The following is a 22,503-nucleotide window of genomic DNA, read 5'->3' as shown; positions in this document are numbered from 1 at the left end:
TATTCATTATGTTATTACCTTTGCGAGATTATGCAAAATGCAGAAAAGGACAAACAACTTGTAAATCTAAGGCATACTGGTCATTCCATATCTTCCTGTCTTTGCAAACCACTGATGCTTCCACCATACTGATGCATCGCTTTGTACATTGTCTTCTGTTGTTTAACCTTCTCACTTCTTTCTTTTTGAGATTCTCATCAACTCCATACTTTTTGACCCATTTACTCTGCCTTTACATTTTTGCAACTGGATCCTTCTTCACTGTCTATTTCACCAAACCACATCATCACACTTTCTGTAGTCACTCATTTTTGTAGTCCACCTACTCTAATCCAGCAGCTGTTCATTTTGAATCTTAGTTCCTCTTAATTTGCCTCACTCTTCCTAAGTAACCCATATTTTTAACACCTTCAACTTATTTTATATCTCTTCCAAAAAAACCCAAATTTAATTTCCCAATAGCAAAGTTGACAAAAGTGTGCAAATATGCACAGGCATTTTTTGTTTATTTTGACAAATTTGATTATTGTTTCACAAATGATTTTATGTACCTTTCTACAGCTTTCACACATCTTATGTTTGATTCATTCTCACTTAATTAAGCTTCACAAAGTTGCTTACTTGCTCTAACTTTTCATCATGTATGTATAGTGTGCATTTTAAAATTCGGTTTTCTCTGTCAAATCTGACTGTTTTGCTTTTTGATAAGAAATTGTTCATTGCATCTACAGTATATCTAATATTCACTGCAAACCATTAAGGTTTTCATTCAACAACATAGCATTGCCTCACACAAATGTATGCTCGGGCGCTGGGCAGCCACCGCCTAGTCCATCGTACGGCCCCTTCCCGGCCTGTAAGCAGCTTCTGGGAGCCGGCTGGCTGGTCCGCGGCCTCCCCAGCTGACAGGCGGCCCGCCGCTGCGCCGTTCTTCTAGCTGACCCATTCCCCGGCCCGTCGGAGTGGTGTGGGCGTGGCCAGCCGTTTCCGGAACCCGGCAGCATGGCGAGGAGGCGAGGAGGCCGGGGAACGACCCTGCGGCCTGGTAAGTTGCTCCGGGCGGTTACCAGGATGCTGGGGAGGGCCGTATGCTGACCCGGCCCTCCGGGAGTCGACGGGCGCCGGCGGGAGGCTTCGGGGCCTGGTGGGTTGCTCCGGTTACCGGAGCGCTGGGGAGGGCCGTATGCCGTCCTGGCCCTCTGGGAGACGACGGGCGCCGGCGGGAGGCTTCGGGGCCTGACGGGGTGCTCTGCGGGAGCCTGGCGGTCTGGTGAGTCACCCCGCGGCCCGTCCGAATGTCGGGCGTGCCCGGCCCGACAGACCGTACACAGGGCATCCCGGTCCAGATAGGGCCGCAACTGGAGCACCAGGCGAACCTGGGCGAAAGCCCCCCTAGTCACGACCACTATATGATCTTCCAGAGTAAGCCGTGAATCTAGGAGGACTCCCAAGTTGCGAGCCCTATCCATGGGGGGTAAGAGCTCACCCCCCATAGAAAGAGATGGAACATTTTGAATGTCCCGGGATGCCGGAATGTACAGCCACTCAGTCTTGTCAGGGTTGAGTTGAAGTCTGTTCCTCCCCATCCAGACCCGAACCGCCTCCAGGCAACGGGACATCACAGCGAGGGCATCACTGGGGTGGTTTGGGGTCGAAAAGAAAAGTTGGGTATCATCGGCATATTGATGATACCCAACTCCAAAACCACGAATGATCTCACCCAGCGGTTTCATGTAGATGTTGAACAGGAGAGGGGAGAGAACCGACCACTGAGGAACTCCACAAACGAGAGACATAGGGGCCGATCTCTGCCCCCCTGCCAACACCCACTGCGAGCGTCCCAGGAGATAGGAGGAGAACCACTGAAGAACTGTGCCTCCCACTCCCAATCCCCTGAGGCGCCGCAGCAAGATACCATGGTCGATGGTATCGAAAGCCGCCGAGAGGTCTAATAGGACTAGGACAGAGGAATATCCCCTATCCCGAGCCCTCCAGAGATCATTCACCAAAGCGACCAATGCCGTCTCCGTGCTGTACCCGGGCCTGAAACCCGATTGGTAAGGGTCCAAATAATCCGCTTCATCCAGGACCAGAGGGAGCTGATGCGCCACCACACTCTCAACAACCTTCGCAAGAAAGCGAAGGTTGGAGACTGGACGAAAGTTGTTCAATACAGCTGGGTCCAAGGCAGGCTTCTTGAGGAGAGGTCTCACCACCGCCTCCTTCAAGACGGTGGGGAAATAACCCTCACTCAAAGAAGCAGATTTAACCTCCTGGAGCCAGCCTCGTGTCCTCTCCCTAGCTGCATAAACCAGCCAGGAAGGGCACGGGTCCAATAAACATGTGGTGGAGCTCAGCCTTCCCATAATCCTGTCCACTTCATCAGGGGTCACAGAATCAAACTCTTCCCAGATAACATTGACAAGACCGCCCGTGTCCTGATCGCCAGACTCTGCCCAGCTGGAGTCCAAACCGGTCCGAATCCGAGCGATTTTATCCGACAGATGTTGACTAAATTCCTCGGCACGACCCTGCAAGGGATCCTCCCTCACCTCCTGATTAAGAAGTGAGCGAGTCACCCTAAACAGGGCGGCCGGGCGATTATCTGCGGACGCGATGAGGGTGGAGAAGTAATTACACCTCGCCACCCTCATCGCTGCGAGTTAAGACCTAATATGGATTCTTAACCGCAACCGGTCGGGTTCGGATCGGCTAGACCTCCAACAGCTCTCTAGGCCCCGTTTCCGACGCTTCATCTCCCGGAGCTCCGCGGAGAACCATGGAGCTCGCTGGGATCTGCGAGGGGCCGCAAGGGTACAACCCGGTCAAGTGCCTCAGTGGCTGCCCTTTCCCAGGCTTCCACTAAGGCATCCGCCGAGTTGTGAGCAATGGAGGCAGGTGGGGACCCCAGCGCCGCTTGGAATCTATCAGGATCCATTAAGCGTCTGGGGCGGTACCATCTAATTGGCTCCGTACCCCCACGGCGGGGGGTGGCAAAACAGAAGACCAGCCACAGGAGGTGACGATCGGTCCATGACAGGGGCATAATAAATGGAAAGCCCCCACCAAGATCATCCAACCACCGTCTAGATAAAAAAATCAGGTCAAGGGTGTGGCCTCCCTCATGAGTTGGTTCAGAAATTACTTGCGTCAGGTCCATGGCCGTCATGGAAGCCATGAACTCCCGAGCTAGCTCAGATGAACCTCCCAGGGATGGTAGATTGAAGTCTCCCAAAACTATAAGTTTGGGAAACTCAACCACCTGAGCTTCAACTTCAGGGTTCAAGAAGAGTCAGGGTTGATTTCCTTTAGGATTGACTCATTTGATCTCCCTGCAGTCCAAGCAACTCTCAACAAGTCTTCTCCAGCACCACAATTCGAAAACATCAATTCTTCAGTGCTCAGCCTTCCTTATGGTTCAATTCACAGCCATAGGGGAAAACCTAAGCTTTGACTATATGGACCTTTGTCAGCAAGGTGATGCCTCTGCTTTTTAGTATGCTGCTTAACTGAGCTTTTCAACTTTTTCACCCATTGTATCACTTTTAGGATATGACAACATTTCAGTACCACCAGTCGCCTAGCAAGGTGTCAAAAATGTGATGACCAAAAAAAAAAGAAGGAAAAAAGTGATGAAATACAGGTAGAAGTAACAGTTCACTTAATGACTGTTCGAAGTTACAATGGCACTGAAAAAAGTGCCCCCCAAGCCACAGCCAAGCAAGTCACCTGCCTGCCCGCCTGGTGGCACTCTTCCTCCTGTCCGAGGTTTTTATTGTTGTGAACATTTCTGTAGAGGATTGGCAGTGGGGCTAGGGTGGGGGGTGTTTGGTTTTTATTCCACCACCCCACCCCGTCTGCTGGGTGGTTGCAGCAGGTTTTGGTCACTTCACATGACCAAATATATGAATCATAAATATGAATCTGTTGCCAAGCATCTGAATGTAAATCACAAGACCCTGGAGATGCTGCAACATTCCAGCTGATTGGCGCTTCTTCTGGGCTCAGCAGAAGCGCCAGGATCCAGCTGGAGCCTGGTGCTGATCCTAGTGCTTCTGCTGAGCCCTGACAGCCCTGCAGCTCCAGCCATCTCTTGCTCAGGCTTGTGTGGTGCTACCACCGGTTCAGCTCATTCCCCTCCCCTGCTACTACTTTTCTAGGATGGTCGCATACCACCTGCTAGGTGCTAATGTACCACAAGTGGTACGCGTACCACTGGTTGAAAAGCCCTGGTCTAGACCAGGGGTCTGCAACCTTGAAAACTTTAAGACTTGTGGACTTCAGCTCCCAGAATTCCTCAGCCAGATGGTCTAGACTAGTCCCTGCAATTTTTGGCAAGATCTTTAAAAGGGATTTTTTGCCTTTGCTTCTTCTTGGGGTTGAGAAAAAGAGTCTGGCTCACGGTTACCCAGCTGGCTTTGTGTCCAGCACAGGACTAGAACTCACAGAATCCTGACTTCTCTCCTGGTCCCTTAACCACCTCACAAACTGGCTGTTCTTTCGTCCCATTATATATTTTTTTGTATAATTCACCCTCCTTCCTTATTTGTGAGAACTTCCTTTGTATCTCAACTACTGGGTAAATCTGTTAACCCCCCACCTTATTTTTCCCCCATCCCTTTTTTTTCTTTAACTCACTGTACTGTATTTAAACTCCTATAATGGTGATGTGTATGTGATGAAGTGAAGTGCGATTCACAAAAGCCTTAATACAGTTGCTTACTCTCAAAAATGCCTAATACACACCATACCCAGGGTTATTTGGAAAAAACAACAACCCAGAAAAAGATTATTTTATCTTAAAGGAACCACTAAAGAGAATCAGAAGCAAAGTAGCCCAGGGTCAGAAATCTGAAGTTTTAGTTTTTCAGTTGTACCCCAAAGTACACAAAATAATTTGAAGTGGTTCTAAAAGGGTCTTTTTCTTGATGTAGAATTGCTTGCTTCCTGCTACCAAACAATGTATACAATACATGTCAAGCTATTCTTTTTATGTTATCTATATACTGCTCTCCCCAAAGAATACTTTCAATACTTGGAGGCAATGTACATAATTCCACATAACTTAGGCATCTCAGTTTGTACTTTCTTTAAATGTGGTAGCATTGAAAATAAAATACTTTGGAGAGGCAACATTGGACTAGTGTGGGGTGATCAATGTTCCTAGATAATTTTTCACCCATGAAAAGAATATGCACGTGATCCTGATTCTAAAACTCACAAAGGCTAGTCATCCTAAACTAGCCGACTCAAAGCAGGGAAGCAGATATGAATGGTACTTCCCTAAAGTAACTCTTGGAATGTTTCTGAGCCCTGCAAATGTGTTAAAATGTGGCAAGACCTCATTTAAAGCTCTCTGTATCACTCTGCCTTTGGAGAAACCAGATTTCACTTTTTTGCTCTACCACCGGCGCTCAGATTCACCTTGGGCAATTTAATCCAGCAGCGTGCTTAGTGCTCCAGAGAAACCAAGAGATGCACCTGCACACCCACATTTTGGTGCATATGTCTAAGGACAGATATATCACTCATGCGAAAAGCTCAGATGCTCTAGTGACAGTGTCCAGGTAATAAATCTCTTGGATAGACAGATCAAAAGAGGCCAGCATCAGGCTTTGCCAAACAAATCTCTGACACAGAGTGAGCTCTTACATGGATCAAGCTGTCACCAAGGGAGATGAAAGCCTGCCTGTATCAGCAAAGGAGGGATAAACTTGCCATGTGGAGCTTATGTCTGAGCCATTGACATAGGGCAACTGCCATGGGGCCGCAGACAGGATTTAATGGGGAATTGGTCATATCTAGGGTTGCTGGTTCAAACTGGGCTCAAGATATTTGCTTTCTCTCTGCTTTGTAGATGAGTCCATGAAAAGGACACCATCAAAGATATATCTTGTTTATTTTTTCCTGATTCCCAAAATCACAGGTATGCTGATCTCTGTAAAACAGGGCTTGAATTCTCCAAATTAAAAACAGAATAAGCCTGAAAGGTTTAAAAACTGTTGTAAAACAGTCAACCTTATTTACTGTGAGGCATAGTGCATGCCTTAGAAATAATACAATAATGTTTGGAAAGGGATTTCTGTGTTGAATCATACAACTTATTTTTTCTGGATCAACTGCAGATGAGTGGGATTCAGACACCCAATTCAGTTGTGGCTTGGAAATATATTGCACACTATACACACATTCTGGGAGCAGCAACATGCCGTTCCCGAAATATGTGTGAAAATGCATAGAATTAATACAGGCAGGCAAAAGATCACATGCATTACTTCCTGAGACTGAAATCTCATTTTCAAATAAGACTAAGCACAGTTAATTGAAACAGTAACAATAATTGTTTAATAATTAATGCTGTTGTTTGCATTTATTTAACAGAATAACAGAATACAGATATCCTCAACTTACAACAGTTTGTTTAGTGACCATTCAAAGTTACAAGAGCACTGAAAAAAGTGACTTATGACCGTTTTTCACACTTAAGACAGTTGCAGCATCCCCATGGTCAAGTGATTAAAATTCAGGTGCTTGGCAACTGACTCAAATTTCTGACAGTTGCAGTGTCTCAGGGATCATGTGATCACCTTTTGAGACCTTCTGATAAGCAAAATCAATGGGGAAGTCATATTCACTTAACAATCGTGCTACTAACCTAACAACTGCAGTGATTTGCTTAATAACTGTGGCACAAAAGGTGTTAAATGGGGCAAAACATACTTAACAAATGTCTTAGCCTCAGAAAAGTTGGGCTCAATTGTGGTCAGAAGTTGAGGACTACCTGTAAGAGAATTGGAAGGGACCTTGGAGTTCTTCTAGTCCAACCCCCTGTTCTAACAGGAAGCCCCATGTCAAACTTGCGACATCACATGATGTTGCACAACGTATCAGAGCTTTTTTGCCATTGCCGGCAATGGGGTAGGCGTGGCTTCCCATTGACGCGTCCGGCTCGCGGGCTGGCAGTTTGACACCCCTGCCCTATACCATTTCAGACAAATGGCTGTCCAGTCTCTTCTTAAAAACTTCCAGTTTTGGAGCATTCACAACTTCTGGAGGCAGGTTGTTCCACTGATTAATTGTTCTGTCAGGAAATTTCTCCTTAGTTCTAGTTGCTTCTCTCCCTGATTAGTTTCCATCCGTTGCTTCTTGTCCTGCCCTCAGGTGTTTTGGAAAATAGGTTGAAACCCCCCCCACCACCTTTTCTTTATGGTAACCCCTCAAATATTGAAACATTGCTATCATGTCACCCCTAGTCCTTCTTTTCACTAGGCCAGATGATTTCAGGGTGTTTTTATTGTTTTTTATTGTTTTATAATTTTAGAATTATAACCTGATCTGTGTCACTTGATTGATTTGGGAGGGTATAAGAATAATACGAATTAATTAATAAACTAAAAAAATTGTTCTCTTGCTTATTCTTCCTACATGTCCCTTCTGTTCTCCAGCTGTCTCTCTTGCTTTTCTTACCTTTTTTTTTTAGTAAAGTAGCATGCACATGGATGGTGCCAAATAAATAAATTGCTAATTGCAGTAATTCACCCTATGAGCCAATTCATTAATTAACAAGTGTGGTAATGTGTTACACACAAGAGGTAGAGAGACAGAAGCTGCTCTAAGAAAACCATTCCAGACCACTGACCACCTCCAAGGCATTGTTTCAGCCAACACAGAGGAAATTACAAAAAGTCTTAAACAGAATAATAAATGGATTTTTGGTTAATTAGTTTTTCAGAGCCAATGAGGAAACTGAGTGAATGGACATGAGGCAAATGGAGAACAGATATTTATCTATGTCTTCCTAAAGCAAGTTTAATTCTCCTGTTGAGTCAGCTCGTTTTCCCCTGACATAATACTGTATTAGAGCAGGGCTTTTCAGCCTTGTCACCCATTGTACCACTTTTAGGATATGGCAACATCCGAGTACCACCAGTCGCCTAGCAAGGTGTCAAAAACTTAATGACCAAAAAAAAAGGAAAAAACTGATGAAGTACAGGTAGTCCTCGACTTACAATAGTTCGCTTAGTGACTGTTCGAAGTTACAATGGCACTGAAAAAAGTGCCCCTCAAGCCACAGCCAAGCAAGACACCTGTCTGCCCGCCCGCCCGGTGGTGCTCTTCCTCCTGTCCGAGGTTTTCATTGTTGTGAGCATTTCTGTTTGAGGATTGGCAGCTGGGGTGGGGTGGGGGTGTTTAGTTTTTATTCCCCCCGCCGTCTGCTGGGTGGTTGCAGCAGGTTTGGGTCACTTCACATGACCCTGGGACACTGTGACTGTCATAAATATGAATCAGTTGCCAAGCATCTGAATGTAAATCAAGACCCTGGAGATGCTGCAACATTCCAGGTGATTGGCGCTTCTTCTAAGCTCAGCAGAAGTGGCAGGATCAGCGCCGAGCTCCAGCTGGAGCCTGGCACTGATCCTGGTGCTTCCACTGAGCCCTGACAGCCCCGAAGAAGCGTTGATCCTGGCACTTCCACTGAGCCCTGACAGCCCTGCAGCTCCAGCCATCTCTCACTCAGCCTTGTGCGGTGCTGCCTCTGGTTCAGCTCATTCCCCTCCCCCGCTACCACTTTTCTAGGATGGTCACGTACCACCTGCCAGATGCCAATGTACCACAGGTGGTACCCGTACCACTGGTTGAAAAGCCCTGCATTAGAGAACCAGTTTATGTAGTGATGAAGTCACCAGGCTAAAATATGGGAGCCTGTGAGTTCTAGTCCTGCCTCTGGTGCAAAGCTAGCTGGGGAAGCTTGGGTCAGTGATTTTATCTCAGACCTAGGAAAATGGCAAGGGCAAACCACTCCTGAAAAAACCTTGCCAAGAAAACTGCAGGGACTTGTGTCCAGATAGTCTCCAAATATCAGACACAATTGAATGGAAGAAAAAAAAACGGTATATTTTTTTCACTTGAAGAGACAGCCTTGCTTCCCGCATAGTTATCACTCTTTCAGCAGAAAAAGGTGAATTCCACTAAGAATGAAGAAGGAAAGTTTACAGGAAATGCAAATCCAAGCTATGATCAAATGTTGCAATATATTCTTACCTAAAAATGATTTTTTCTCCTACGTAATATCTACCAGTACCTAGTCAGCCATGCATACCCCTCACACCTAGAGAGTCATTCCAACCTCTGTCTTCCAGGTATTAGATTTTTCTTTTCCCCCAAATCCTCAACATTGTGTGGCGATGAGCACGCTCACTTTTCGAGAGTGCCTTGGTTTTTGTTTCTCCGGGGTTCAGTTGTGGATTTCAGCAGTCAGAACCTGTGTTTGCTGTTAAGAGGGAATGGCTGCAGATGGCCACTGTGATTGCACTACAGGGCTGCAAAAAGTGAAGATACTTCATAGAAGAGCTAGTTCAGTCTTACTCTTGCCTCAGCTCTGAGCTACAATTGTTGGAAGCCATAGCCCACGCTGCTTTACTTTGTTATAAAGCAGTGTTTTTCAACCTTGGCAACTTTAAGATGAGTGGACTTCAATTCCCAGAATTCATGCTGGCTGGGGAATTCTAGTAGCTGAAGTCCACATATCTTAAAGTTGCCAAAGCTGAAACACATGGCTGTAGAGGGAGAGGTGGAAAGGCTCTGGGCTGGCACTACACACAAATGGGCACCCAGAGACAACAATAGAAGAGGGAACAGAGGAAGGAGAGGCATAATGAGATTGAAAATGGTAGGTCTGAAGTGGTACGAAGGTTGGGAGGACCTGCTTTGAGGCCTGTTAAAGGTGTGTGTGTGGGGGGGGGGGAGGTGTTAGTATTTGGCACTATAGGCAATTTCAGCTCCTGATCTCCGAAAAGGAAAAGAAAATTCTTTCGCCTAGGAAGTTTGAGAGTGGCAAATCTGTGCAATGAGTCGGTAAATTAATGCGGCCTGGGAGAAAAGACTGTCATGTAATTGAAGGCTACTGAATTAAAGCAAAAAAACCAAACAAACAAACCTTAAAATCTCAATAAGGGTCAAAAAAACCCCCTATTCAGCTTTATTTGTTATTAGATTTTTATTCTGCCTTTATTACTTTATTAGTAACTTAAGGCGGAGAACCTACTTATTACTCCTTGCTCCTCCTATTTTTCCCACAACAACCTTGTGAGGTGGGGTGGGATAAGAGAGAGTGACTGGCAACTGGCCCAAAATCACTCAGCTGGCTTTCATGCCTAAGGCAAGATTAGAACTTGGCATCTTCTGGTTTCTAGGTCAGCACCTTAACCACTACACCAAACTGTAGGTAGTCCTCAGTGTGCAAACGTTTGTTTAGTGACCACTCGAAGTTAACTACATCACTGAAATAAAGTGACATATGACCATTTTTCACACTTAGAACCACTGCAGCATCCCTGTGGTCATGTGATCAAAATATGGGCACTTGGCAACTGATTCACATTTATGACAGTTGCAGTGTCTTGGGTCATGTGATCACCTTTTGAGACCTTCTGACCAGCAAAGTTAATGAGGAAGCCAGATTCACTTAGCAGCCGTATTACTAACTTTAGTGATTCACTTAACAGCAAGAAAGGTCATAAAATGGGGCAAAACTACCGTAACTTAACAACCATCTGGCTTAGTAAGAGAAATATGGGGCTCAATTGTGGCCGTAAATCTAGGACTACCTGTATTACTTTCCACAGAAGGTGCGAAGTTGTACATGGAAAAATGGCTTTTTTAAAAAAAGCGAATCTGGATATGGAGAAGTATTGATAAAGGCGTTCATGGCTGGTATCAGTGAAGCAGTGATGAGCCTTTGGGCTGAATGGCTGTGGTCTAAATTTATTTATGTATGATGCCATAAAGCGGCTTACCCTGCTTCTGGAGGTGTCAACCACCAGTTGCTGGTGAAATAAAACTAGACTACGGCTATTCAGTCCGAAAGCTCATCACTGCTTCATGGAAAAGTACAATGTTCTCTGGCCCTTATATGGAGCAGTATTGTTTGATCTCTGCCCTGGGCCTACTGCTAAGGAGAGCCTTCTGCCTCGGTGATTGCTTTTCATGCAGAGAAATTCTCCAGTGTTGACTGGAGTGATCATGAGGAGCAATTATCATTGCCAGTTCTTTCACACGCTGGTTTCTGGGCTGAAGTGGTGACTGGACTTGGGTACGGAGGGATCTGGGGATCATTGGTGAGACAGAGATGGACCGTCTCACTTACTTGAGAAAGTAATTCAGCTACCGTAGGTGCTGCATTTCAGTTGATATGAGGTTGCGTGAAGAGTCTGGGGTTTGATGGGTGATGAGCAGTCATTGCTGCCTGATCCCGCAACACCTGAATCTTCGAAACAGCCCTTCTGATATGACACATTTATTGACTATGCTCCCTCTTGGATAGAGATGATAAATGGAGGCATTAGAAATGCTTCTGCTGTTTATTGGTGACTGTAATGATCTCTGCAGTTGCCACCTTTCTTTGTTAGTTCATTTATTTTACAGTCCTTGTAACGTGCCCCAGTTCCAAGAGACTCTGGGTAGCATACAACATCAAAACAAAAAGGGAGAAAAAATTGGAGGTTCATGACATGATATGACAATGGGTACTTTCTCTGGGCAGGCATATAGCATATATGTTGTGTCTGTGCATGTGTGTGTTTCTGCTCCTCCCTTGCATATGTTTGTGTGTGTGTGGTTTACAAGCATGAGGTAGGCTGCATATTTACATATGGGTCATGTGAACAGGATGTGGACAAAGACTTAGAATGGAGGATGCTGCAATATTCCATGCCCTTCCCCAATTCCTGTCCCATAGAGATACTTTAAGAAAGGTTTTTATTTTTCTCTGAACCCCTGCCCAGAATCTGCCCATTTTTTTGAGCTCAAGCTTTCATTTGCTAGCTTCTCTCACTGTACCAGAGTCCTGGCACCAGAGTCCAGTGTTCTGGTTTTGGAGAGCAATCCTGCTGAAGGACAGCTAGAGAGAAAGTCAGAATCTTTCCACAATTTCTTTCCAATCTTCCAGTCACTGGAAAGACTAAAATGAGACAAAGGAGAACTGAGCTACAGCACATTGAGTGAAAATGAAAAAAGAAAATGGAGCAAGTGAGAGTACAATGGAATGGCCTCTGGTATGGCCCTCCTATGGGAAGATCAGAATATATCACATTTTGCTGCAGGTCTCACTTGTTCGGTATGCTTTTTGCACAAGGTGATTTACTATGCCAATGAGATTTTGTAGGAGTGCACAGTGTAGAGGTCAGTTGTAACAAATTAGTGTTGTTTAAAAAAGTGAAAATGGCCAGGTATAGAAGCAGTTTGTTCACTTTTGAGAGTTGGGTACGTCAGGAAAAAGCAAAGGTGGGTGTGGTAAAACAAGAAGAGAGAGCTTCAAGAAAGTCTCTGGGCTAAAAGGATGCGGACCGAATATCAAAATGGCCAGTTCAAAAGAAGTGTGTTGATGTCATAGGGAGAATGAATATAGATTAAATTGCAAAACAAATCTAAGAAGGAAGAGTGAATGGATCAAGAGGAGGGGAAAGTTGTGTTTAGAGAGAGGTGAGATCCTCAAAAAGAAAGAGGTTTAAAGAACAAAAAACATTATCTGAAGAGAAGATTGTCAAGGGAAGAAAGGCAAGGTGAGATACTGTGAATGGTACTGGGGTAGTTACAGTGGTGGGATTCAGCCGGTTCGGACCACTTCAGCAGAACCAGCAGCTAATTTTTTGTTGCTCAGGCCCAGAATGGACTTTCGGAAGTGGCATCCACGCACAGAACCGGTTGTTTACATATTTGAATTCCACCACTGGTTAGTTAGGTTTCTTTAATTCCCTCTCAGCTCCTTCCTTTAATGTCTTCTGACAACTAGTCTCCCCCTTTTCCTGCCTAGTGCTTAGAACTGCACTGTGAAAGAGATTAGTGGGTGGGTTATATGAATGGACATATCTCTTCCTATTTTGGTTAGTCTTCAATACAGGTAGTCCTTAAATTACAACTACAATTGAGCCCCAAATTTCTGTTGATAAGTGAAACATTTGTTAAGTGAATTAAGCCCATTTGACGACTTTTCTTGCCACAGTTGTTAAGTGGATCCCTGCAGCTATTAAGTTAGTAAAAGAATTGTTAAGTGAATTTGGCCTCCCCATTGACTTTATTTATTTTATTTTATTTTAATCCCATTTATATCCCGCCTTTCTCCGAAGACTCAGGGCGGCTTACAATTTAAAGCACAAATCAATGTGCTTAGCAATAGCCTTCATTCTATGTATATGCCTGCTTATTAGGGCTTTCGGGGGGCCCCCAAGCGGCATTATTACAAAGTCAGCTTATTGCCGCCAACAATCTGGGTCCTCATTTTACCTACCTCGGAAGGATGGAAGGCTGAGTGAACCTTGAGCCTGGTGGGACTCGAACCTGCACTAATTGCAGGCAGCTGGTGTTACTTAAGAAGGCATTAGCCCACTGCTCCACCAAGGCTCTTTGCCTGGCAGAAGGTTGCAAAAGGTGATCACATGACCTTGGGGTCATTGCAACCATCATAAATATGAGTTAGTTGCCAGTTTTGATCACGGGGATGCTGCAACGGTTCTAAGTGTGAAAAACGGTCATAAGTCACTTTTTCAGTGCTGTTGTAACTTTGAACAGTCACTAAATGAACCGTTGTAAGTTGAGGACTACTTGTAGTTGAAAGGCCAAGGATTTGGGTCATTTCTCCAGTTCCAATGTTCAAACTGAACCTAGTGGGGGAATCCGTTGTACTGGATGGCTTCTCTGCCTACAGGGCCATCTGAATCTGTAGTGTGAGATGCAATCCAATGCTTTTCAAACAGGGCAAAGATATTACAGCAGAAGACATATTCTGCATGGGTATAATTCCTACCCAGGGAAGCCAAAGAATTAGTCCTGATTCCCAACGTAGAGGAGTAGTACCTTTTTCTGATCTGCTAGAATTTTCCTCAGTGGCTGCCTGTCCAAGGAGCCGAGCTGCTAAGCTAGGATACACTGACAAGATCACAGACGGAGTTGGCAGGACTGCATTCGATGAGGGTATTTATGACAGTGTATCTGAGAATCACGCAGCCCTGGGAATGTATATGTGTTTTAAAAATGACTCTGGAGAGAAGTTGGAAGGAATCGCTGTCTGTCGATGAACTGACCATAATTCCTCCCCTGTTTCCTCAGGCAGGTTGAGTGAAGGCTGAAGGCCTGGGTGTGCTCCTGAGGCCCAGGCTCAGTTAGAATTTAGACATTTAGGATTTGAGGGAGAAGGGAGAGAGTGAAATAGAGAAACTAAAAGGAAGAGGCTTGTCATCCTGCATTTGCTGATGGACAGCGGGGCTTAGTACTTAATTATGGATTTGGCTGTGGATTCCATCATTTACACCAAAGGACAATTCAAGGAGAGAAATTGGGGTGAATAAATCTTTACAGTACTTTCTTTCTGGCATATAAATTAGAAATCAACAGGTAAACAGTAAATCTCCGGAGCCCCCAGTGATGGGAATTAATTTAGTTCTTGAAAAGGTAGAACTGGAGCCTACTTCTCCATTTTTGCTTAAACTAAGGTATGTTGAGCAACAAAGATGTGATGATAATAAACTATATTTAAACTATGTTGCAAAGATGTGACAATAGTAAACTAAGAGGAATGGCTATGGGAAGCCAGGAATTGGAGAAGATTTTTTTTTCTTGCTCTTCAAGAAAACTTTTGACTTGACAATTATTGGCTCCAGTGACTTGAACCACTGCTCTTGCTTTATCACAGTTGCTATTCTTAATTTTATTTTATTGGCCCATGAAGCAAATGTAAGATCTGGTTGAAATATATGCCATTATGAAAAAAATGCCTTTGCACTGGCAATTTGAAAGCATACACTGTACCAACAATTATCAGAAGTGCTACATACGCCAAAACAAAGATTCATAGAATTCCAGCTTCATCTATTATTCAGTAACAGGTGCCATTCAGTATTAACTCTGGCATAATGCAGACAATAATTTGTTGGTGTTCTATTCCTATACAATCCGTGGTTTATGGATTTCTTTGTCCTCCCCCCCTCCATTACTTCATTTCTAGAAATATTTTCCACAACCAGCTGTTTTAACAGTTCTCCTATTCAGTCTTCCTAGCAAGTGAATTTAATTTAATTTTTCATACTAAAACCTAAGACTATGCTCTCTGGATCTCAAAGATGGACACTCCTAATGAGAGATCATAGTTGTGGTGATCAATTTCTAAAGTTTATCCTTCCAGTGCTTGGAGGAAGACGATGTTTTGTGGTAGATTTGAGTGCTGGACCCGGATCATAAATAGAACAAGTTTCAAATCTCAGCAAAGCAATAAAAGTCACTGGAAAATAGATCTCATTATATATTTTACATGGTAATTGTCAGGAGAAATGTGGTAGAGATCTCCTATGCTGTATACCATCCTGAGTTTTGGGTCTATGGTGATAATAGATAAAAAGGGGGCTGTCAGCTTCCCCATACCTGCAACTTTTCTATTTTCCTGGCAGGGCTTCTGTGTGTTACTATCTGCACAATAGGAATCAAAAGCAATAGTCCTTTTCCTGACAGAGACACACCAAAACATTTCAGTGGTGAGTTGGCTTCTCCTGTTGAACTAGTGTCCCTAGAACTGAAAAGCACAGAAACCCATTTAAAAATAAGAAAAGGTGGTGGCCATAATTATTTCCCATTTCCAACTGGACACATAATGTTTTAAGGCTACCTCTTCTGCTCTCTTGTGCAATTTTCTTTGTAGCTTTTTCTTTCCAAGTATAAGAAATCCTTTCTACAAAATGATGTTCGACTGGCAGCTGATTCTTGTTTATTCATACAGTGGACACAACTTTGCCAGCCAGTGGCTTCCATGATCCTGGCCAGGGATCCACCACAAAAGTCTAGGTTCTTCACAGCCTGTTTAACCCACATCTTCCCTCTGCTACAGATATCAGTTAATTTAGATACTTGTTTAGCGAAGTGGTATGTGAATCCCAATGAATGGTCTTCAGATGCTGCCTGTCATATGCAGGCATGCTGCTTCTCTAGAAATGAATAGTTTCCTGAATCCTGATCAATAAAATCTGGTCTGTGGGTGCAGGGAACTTCTGCACTGGCAATAAAAGAGGCGTGAGGGAGATATTAAGTTGAACCAGGATGATGCACCATTATTTATTTGCTTATTAGATCTGTGTCTCACTTTTTATACATAGTCTCTCCTCCGATTCTTCCCCAATAACCACAACCCTCTGAGGTAGGTTGGTTTAGAGAGAGTAACTGTCCCAGTGTCACCCAATGAGCCAGCTAAGTGTGGACCAAAACGTCAATCTTTCTTACGCCAGTCCAGTTCGTTAACCATGATAATTCACTGGCTGTCTAGCCTGTCCTTTGAGATAAACCCAAGGAAAATGTTTATCTAGTCATGTGCAAAAGGCTCACATTTAGCCTCTCCATGTATCTTTAATTAGGAAGAAGACTTTGTCGGCTGGAGGTGATAATTTCCAGGCAGATCTAAGCCATAACCATCCCTTGAGGAGCTGGATTGAAGTCATACCTGGGCTGCCCCATTACTAGTGAAATCTCATATCCGAGTCATTGTAGAAGCAATTTTTGAATTATCCGTGAGGCTGAGAAGAAAAGGAAAATTAAATGAAATTCAACCTCTTCAAAACCCAGGGATAGGAGCCAAGAATCTGTCGACTTCCTTGTGAGATTTGGGACTGACAAATGATGAATATTGAAAGAGATTGGCCAAAGAGGGCACAAGACAGTCTGATCTACTTGGGAATGCTCCAGGTTATCACTCCAAGAGAGGTACGCTTGTCAGTCTGCCAGTGAGCTGAACCGTGCCAAGATGGAATAGCTGAACTGAGACAGATTTGGGGTTGGGTGGGGGCTGTTTATGGGTTTGGACTCCTACCAAAAGGAATGGAATTTTGTATCAGCTCCCCCAAATGTCTCCAAGTATCCTCTTGATCTTCTCCCTGTGCATCTGCTTTACAATCTTGGCTGTCATGGCATAGAAAGCAGTTAAAGATGAAGGAAAATTAAAGTGGGCCTGACGAGATGGAGGACAGAAATGAGTTGTTCGAATTCTGATTTTCGGTAATTTCTGAAGTCTCATGCTGAATCAGACCCTTATTAGGCTTGGATCACTCCTGTCTAGGTGGCTTTTCAGATCTTGCTGGAGACGTCAAGCAAGGCTTACGTGTCCATCTTACCATTTCTGCCTTTTGAGAATTGAGAAATGCCTCCTGAATTTAATTTGCCATTCTAATTTTGGAGCTTAGGGTTTAGCAATTAAAAACTGGGGATTGGTAGAGAGAAAAGGTTTTGTATTTAGGTTTAAAAATCACAACTGGGGGAATTGTTATATTTCCCCAACCTCTGGTGCTCTGTCCTGAGGAATCCATTCTGTTTATGCCCTGATTAATTGTGCATTAAGAATGGGATAGAGTGCCATTAAACTTGGAGACTTACAAAGATTAAGTGCTAAAGATTTTATTTGTTATAGGATCCTGCTGTCTATGTGTAGGTAAGCTTTTAAACCTCCCCCTTATTTGTTTGTAAGGTTATTGTTGGATTTATAGGCTACACCTAGATTTCTATTTTGATCCTTTGGTTACAAAAAAAGGTATATAGGACATACAGTAAAGAGAACAGGAGGAGTTGTGTGGAAAAGGGAAGGGAAGTAAGAACATGGCTACTGCTCCCTCCCCGATTTCAACTGACAGGAGGTATTTTGATCTTAAAATTTTTATTATTTTTTTCTAAAATGCCCCTTCCTGACAAATTGACTGCAAACAGGTCTCAGGAGGCGAATTGACTGAACCAATATTACCAGGTGTCCTGTCAGTTTTTATCCTTCCCGCTATTTATTATTTAATAAGCAGGCAATTGTTCCTCTCCACCAGGCACAAATTGTGAAGGTGTTGAAATTTAAACATCTCTCTGAGGGAGGTGAAAAATTAACCCTTTCGTTGCTGCTTTCAATTGCCTGTTGCGATCTATGCTGCTGTTAGAGAAAGAGTAAGGGGGAGAAATTTTTATTTCAAGTTAGGAGTGGGGGCTGGGAGGAAAAAGCAGAAAAAGAACAGAAAACCTCACAGCATCAATCACTTGGAGAAGAGGGCAAGGCAGTAAGTGATCCAGCCTGACGTAAATTATGATCAATAGAGCCAAGTGCCATTTTACTACCTGGGAGGTATGAGTCTCCCAACTTAGGTTTGGCAGCCTTTTGGATGTCTAAATACTGCTGATAATTAATTAACTTTTTTTGGATGAATAAGAGATAAATGGATTGTTAATAAGAGATGAAATGGATTGTGTTCTATTTTTTAAAAAAAAAAAACAATTGACCTGGAATTAAACAATAGAGCCAAGCCCAAGGGCATATTTGGATTGTCCCCAATCTATTTATGCGGCAAGGAAAGTAGGTGGCAGATCTGTACGCTACAGCATTCAAACACACCTGGGCAGGCATTTATTTTGGGGGCCAAAGTGAGGAACCGGACACAACCTGTTTTAATTTATGTGATTATCTTCTAGAAGAATGGTTAGGACTTGTATTTTGGGAATCTCAGGCCCAAATTATTGTCTTAGTTCCACTGAGCTCCCTTTTGCTTGCTACATGCGTTGTTCCTACGTCTTCACACATTGTGGGTTGGGATGTTGCAATAAGGATGTATGTCACATGTCCACTATCGAGATCGAAGTGACTCCACCTGTAGCACCTGAGGGGGTGTTTGCTGCTCTTAATCCACATTTATTTCAGAGGGCACAAACTACCCCCCACCATTCAGTGTGACGTTAGCTCTCATTCACTTTCCAATCCATTTTTTTTAACAAGGAAAGGAAAAAGTGAAAAAAAGGATGCACAAAAAAAGAATGCACAACAATAGAAACAGATACCAACTGAACAGAATAATTCTATCTGGCTGTTAAAAGATTTTTGTTGTTTGTGTCTTTTTACAAAATAAGAAATTATTTTTACATGGTGTGCCTTCCAAACCCTTTTGTTGAAGCTCCCTGTTAGCACATGTAAATATGTTTATTGATTTGTTGAAGGGAGATGACAGATTCCTTCTCTTGAGATGTTGCTTTCATTAGTTCAGGTGGCTTGCTGAGGTATAAAGGAATGAATTTTTAAATTTCAGATCGATGTCTTCTTTCTATTTAATAAATGGAAAGAGTTGGAAATGAGACTCTCTAATTTAACCTAATCAATGTAATAATTTGGTGCCCTAGGTAGATTTTAAAAAAAAACTTTAAACATTTCACTCATAGTTAACTCTCTTAATCTTATGGTACCAAGTTTGGGGACTTATGAAAAGCCATTCAATAAAAAAAGAATTATCTTCAAAATAAATAACTTTTTAAAAGCCCAAGTTGCTTGTAAAGTTTCTATCCACCTGAAGCTTCAGGCAGGCAGTTAATAAATACAGAGAAGAGGGAGAGATCATATAAACTAGTTTTATTGAAAGCTGGTTAAAAGGAGGAGCAATGGTTTTTGATGAATGGAAAAAATGCTTGGCTAGAGAGAAACTAAATAATAAAACATGCAAGAAGATATTGAAGTGATATTGCTCTGTATTTGGCATTCACTTGGCTAAAAAATATTCCAAACCCTACTTTTCTTTTCGGATTCATTAACCCTTACTAATAAAATTATTAGTAAGTTTTGTTGCTGAAATATATGAATACTGAATTTTATACAACTATGTGTACATATAAATGTATGTGCTATTGAATTGGAAAGTATACAAATAATAATTATGTAAACTTACTAATCTTTACATACCTGTATGGGTTACTCTCAAAACCTGAAGTAAAGCTAGATTGTACAACATAGTTCAATACACAGAAATTATTTTATTTTTCTCTGCAATTCAGCATAACTATTTCTTAACTATTTGCATACATCATATAAAATATATATGTATGATAATTCTTAGCATTTAAATTTTATATGTTTTGATGTTTTCAGTACAATACTGACTGTATCTCTTCAATAATAGAACAATGGAATATTGAAGAATACATATTAGACATTATGTTAAAGTGAATACCTTTTTCATGTAGATGAATACTTCTTAACGTTCATTTTTTAAAAATATGAAGATGAATGGTAGCAATTTGTATAAATGATTAATTCATATGCATGCTACAAGTACATTATATATGTATAATTTATCAAACTTACATTTTGTGAATATAGACACAACAATTTTAAGAAATACCTCATTTTGTGTGCAGGACATGTATAATAACCATTTTATTAAAATAAACTTAATTCTTCTGAAACTAGAAGAAAACAATTATCTTACTGATTTGATTGTTTTACTAATTGCTTTCTAAAATCCATTCATTAATTTTTTTTGAAAAACAAATATCCATTTCCTCTGCTTTCAGTTGTAAACTCTATTCATTAACGAGAGATACCTGTTTGGAAGAATGCCCATCAGTGTACAGCTGGTTGCATTCTTATGCAAAGTTTTGATTTCAAATTTTCTACTGTATCAAGAAGCAGAAGGTATTTCTTTAATTATGGCATGGTGAATGAAGTTTCACAGTAGATTAATATAAACAATATTTTTTTAAAAAAATAGAGTCCCTTTCTAGGCTATCTAGAGATGTGTAAATAGAATAAACACAGTATAAACTGTGAATCCTTTTTCAGCTGCTTTTGATCTAAATAGTCTGAGAATCACAGAATAGAATTCTTTTCTCAATAGTATATTGCCTTTTGAAATATATTTCAAAATATATTGAAATTGGCCTTTTATTTTGAAATATATATTTCTTTTAAAAAATCCCACAAAAGAGCCATCTAGGATAGAGAAAAGGAGAAAAAAAGTTGAATTCAAGGGTAATTTCCAATTCAAAAATTTTTACTCAATTGACAGCAACACTGAATTGCAAATCTAGAAATTTTCTTAATGGAAGAATCTCTGTTAAGTGATAAATACCAGAAATATATTTTATGTGTTAAGCCATATTCTTTTTCTTTGAAAATTCCTACGCATAGAACCAACGACCATTTATAAGCACAGACTTATTTTAAACACTGTATAGCATGTCTTACGATTCCTGTAGAGCTTTATAATACTGATGTTGCTGTTCTATTTTAGATCGCTCATTACAAATGTAAAAATGAGTGATAAATGAATATACAGAGCAATGACAATTTTAACTAAAGTTGGAGGAATTAATCCCTTCTTCTAACTCTTTGTGAGAGGACTCATGAATAATAAAACCACTCGTTTGAACTGCAAATTCTACAATGCAATGCTACAGAAATACATATCACAATCCTGAGATGTGAGATGGATTGTGCTCCAAGTAATTGGTTGTGAAGTTTTTGCACTTAAAGTACATTCAGGACTAAGTTTTGAGAACAGGTGCACAGTGTTTATGAGTAAGAAGTAAGGAAAAGGTGAATGTTAGCTTAGGAGGAGTTAGGGTTTAAAAGAGGAGGAGCTATTAACAGTCACTGTGGTTAATTGTTGAACTGGGAGGGTTCCTAAATTTGAACAGGTAGAATGAAGAACAGGTAGGTATAATCGGCTACAACAATCAGTAAAATGGGACTGGGATGTAGATGAAGTTATCTGGGGAAGAGGCAGAGGCAACAGAAAAGGAACTCACATAGATTTGTATACAGAAAAAGAGAGAAAGGTAAAGCAGGAGATCACTGTGGAAAGGAAAGACTTTGGGATAAGAGAGAGCATTGCTTTACCTGCCCGTTCTTCATCAGATCTGCCCACATGCTGGTACCATCACCACCACGCATGAGCACGTGGTAGGTGAAGAAGTAGATGCCAGGTAGAGGGCATGTAAACTTGCCACTTGACGGTTCATAGTAGTTTCCCACATTAGTCACCACATCATCAAAACGAAGGATCTCATACCCTTCGTGTGGTTTCCGCAATCCCGCATAAAAGGCAATTTTAGGATTGTAGAAAGATGGGATGTAACCTCCAGGACCTGGACCCGGTGGGCCCGGGGGACCTGGTCTCCCCGGCTCTCCAGCTGGACCTCGGGGCCCGGGTGGCCCTGGCGGTCCTGGCAGCCCGCGTATTCCAGATTTAGCCTTTCTCCCTGGATCTCCTTTCCCTCCAGACACGTAAGGCGGTGGTGAGATGAGGGCCAGTTCTTGGCTTGCCTCTGCTGAAGATGCCCCATGGGTCTGGGGAGTGTACGGATCACAGACCATGCGACAGCTGCCCAACATCTCATAGTGGGAGGTGGTTTTGGAGCTGTGCACCAGCAACGGGATGGCCACCAAGAGTACCAGCACCATGGCCACCCCAATGGCGGCCCCAATGACCCTTTTTTTGCGGCTCAGCCTGGAGGCGGCCAGGGTTAAAAAATCGTCTTCGCTTTTGGAGGTAATGATGGAAGTTTCTCTGGAGTCAAGAACCAGGCAGATGGAGATGTCCCCCCAAGTGTCCCTCGAGTGATGCTCTCCTCCAAGGTCCTGTCCTTGGCAACGAAGCCCCGGTTTCCTTACAAGGCAAACTCCGTCCCAAGTTGTGCAGCTCTGCTTCTTGGTCTGCCTTTCCTCCACTAGAGAACTGC

General features: G+C 42.6%; 1 protein-coding gene across 1 annotated transcript in view; it reads right to left on the bottom strand.

Annotated features, from left to right (window-relative positions):
* C1QL4 (complement C1q like 4) overlaps positions 1–22,225 on the bottom strand; it is a gene marked incomplete at both ends in the record, with an annotated part of 33,878 nt that extends 11,653 nt beyond the window's left edge. Inside the window, one exon of the mRNA XM_083351540.1 lies at positions 21,662–22,225. Within this exon, the coding sequence (XP_083207666.1) occupies positions 21,662–22,225 (564 nt within the window). The remainder of the gene's footprint in view (positions 1–21,661) is intronic.
* Between the last annotated feature and the right edge of the window lie 278 nt (positions 22,226–22,503).

The sequence above is a fragment of the Vipera ursinii genome, assembly GCF_947247035.1.
Source record: "Vipera ursinii genome assembly, chromosome: 2".
NCBI classification, from domain to species: domain Eukaryota; kingdom Metazoa; phylum Chordata; class Lepidosauria; order Squamata; family Viperidae; genus Vipera; species Vipera ursinii.
Note: the sequence above shows the minus strand (reverse complement) of the source record. Positions and strands in the feature narration are given on the sequence as shown.